Below are 1025 nucleotides of genomic sequence, written 5' to 3'. Positions count from 1 at the left end.
AATAAGGACCCAGAATATATATACTTTTATGGGTCTTAGACGAATATTTCAATGTGTTACAAACGGAATGACAAAAACAATATACCCCCCATCTTTTTTGATGGTGGGCATAAAAACTAAAGCTAAGAGAAACGCGATGTCGCATACAATTTCAATTTTTTGTCCATTTTGAGGTCGTTTGAAAAATATTTCAAAAAATAAACCGGTTTTTATTTTGTATACACAATATGTAAATGCAGAAATTTTGTATGTATGTTCACACATTTTACATTTATATAGAGATTGATCTATGTATTAACTTTTTAAACTCACCATTGTGCTGTGTTAATCCCTGTGGCAAATGAGTTAGGCACCCAATAATTATGAGAGTGTAATAGCAGATTTTAATGTCGAACAGACTATTCAAACCATGTCTTCGTTTTCTCCTTCTCCATAAGAGTTTGGCTTCACGTGGCTGCAACATTTTGCTTGTAGTATGTAGTAGACTTATGTTCAGTTTTATTCGTTTAGTTTTTTGTAAGACAAATGAAACTTCTTTTAAACTAAAAAAAAGTTATAAAAAATGGTCAATTGTTGTAAATAATACAAGTCAATCAGTTTTACTGAAAAGAAAGTAAAATTTTGATAACAGTTTTACGCGGAAACCCAAATTTTCAACTGAAGGATTAACCATTTACTTAATGTATGTATGTATGTATGTATGTATGTATGTATGAATGTGTGTATGTATGTATGTATGTATTTATGTATATATGTATGTATGTATATATGTTTGTATGTATGTATGTATGAATGCATGTATGCATATTAATTAATTTGGAAAGAAGAGTTTTTTTAATTAAATCCAATTATTGAAATGGTATCCCAGAAATAGTAGTTGTAAATACCGTGTAACGCGGGAATATAATTTTGCCAAAAAGTGTTTTGTTATCATTAAATATGCTATAAGTCCTAAACACAATACCAATTTGCTGTTAAATCTTTTCAAGAATGTATATGCAAGTATTAATAAAAAATATAGTGGG

General features: G+C 28.7%; 1 protein-coding gene and 1 long non-coding RNA gene across 7 annotated transcripts in view; one reads left to right on the top strand and one right to left on the bottom strand.

The window, feature by feature from the left end:
- The window catches only part of LOC111687833 (serine-rich adhesin for platelets), a 240311-nt gene that overhangs the window by 238483 nt on the left and 803 nt on the right, over positions 1-1025 (bottom strand). For 4 of the 5 annotated variants that reach the window (XM_046956691.1, XM_046956696.1, XM_046956694.1 and 1 more), the window contains exon 2: positions 313-542. In XM_046956691.1, coding sequence (XP_046812647.1) covers positions 313-463 — 151 coding nt within the window. In that variant the 5' untranslated portion in view covers positions 464-542. Of the gene's footprint in view, positions 1-312; positions 543-1025 lie in introns of those variants that run through there. The other variant, XM_046956698.1, reaches the window with a different exon arrangement.
- Positions 512-1025, top strand: part of LOC124421458 — a 67378-nt gene continuing 66864 nt past the window's right edge. For both annotated transcript variants that reach the window (XR_006941671.1, XR_006941672.1), the window contains exon 1: positions 512-682. This is a non-coding gene — a long non-coding RNA (uncharacterized LOC124421458). The remainder of the gene's footprint in view (positions 683-1025) is intronic.

Source organism: Lucilia cuprina, chromosome X, assembly GCF_022045245.1.
Source record: "Lucilia cuprina isolate Lc7/37 chromosome X, ASM2204524v1, whole genome shotgun sequence".
Classification (NCBI taxonomy): Eukaryota; Metazoa; Arthropoda; class Insecta; order Diptera; family Calliphoridae; genus Lucilia; species Lucilia cuprina.
This window is presented reverse-complemented; position numbering and strand designations above follow the sequence as displayed.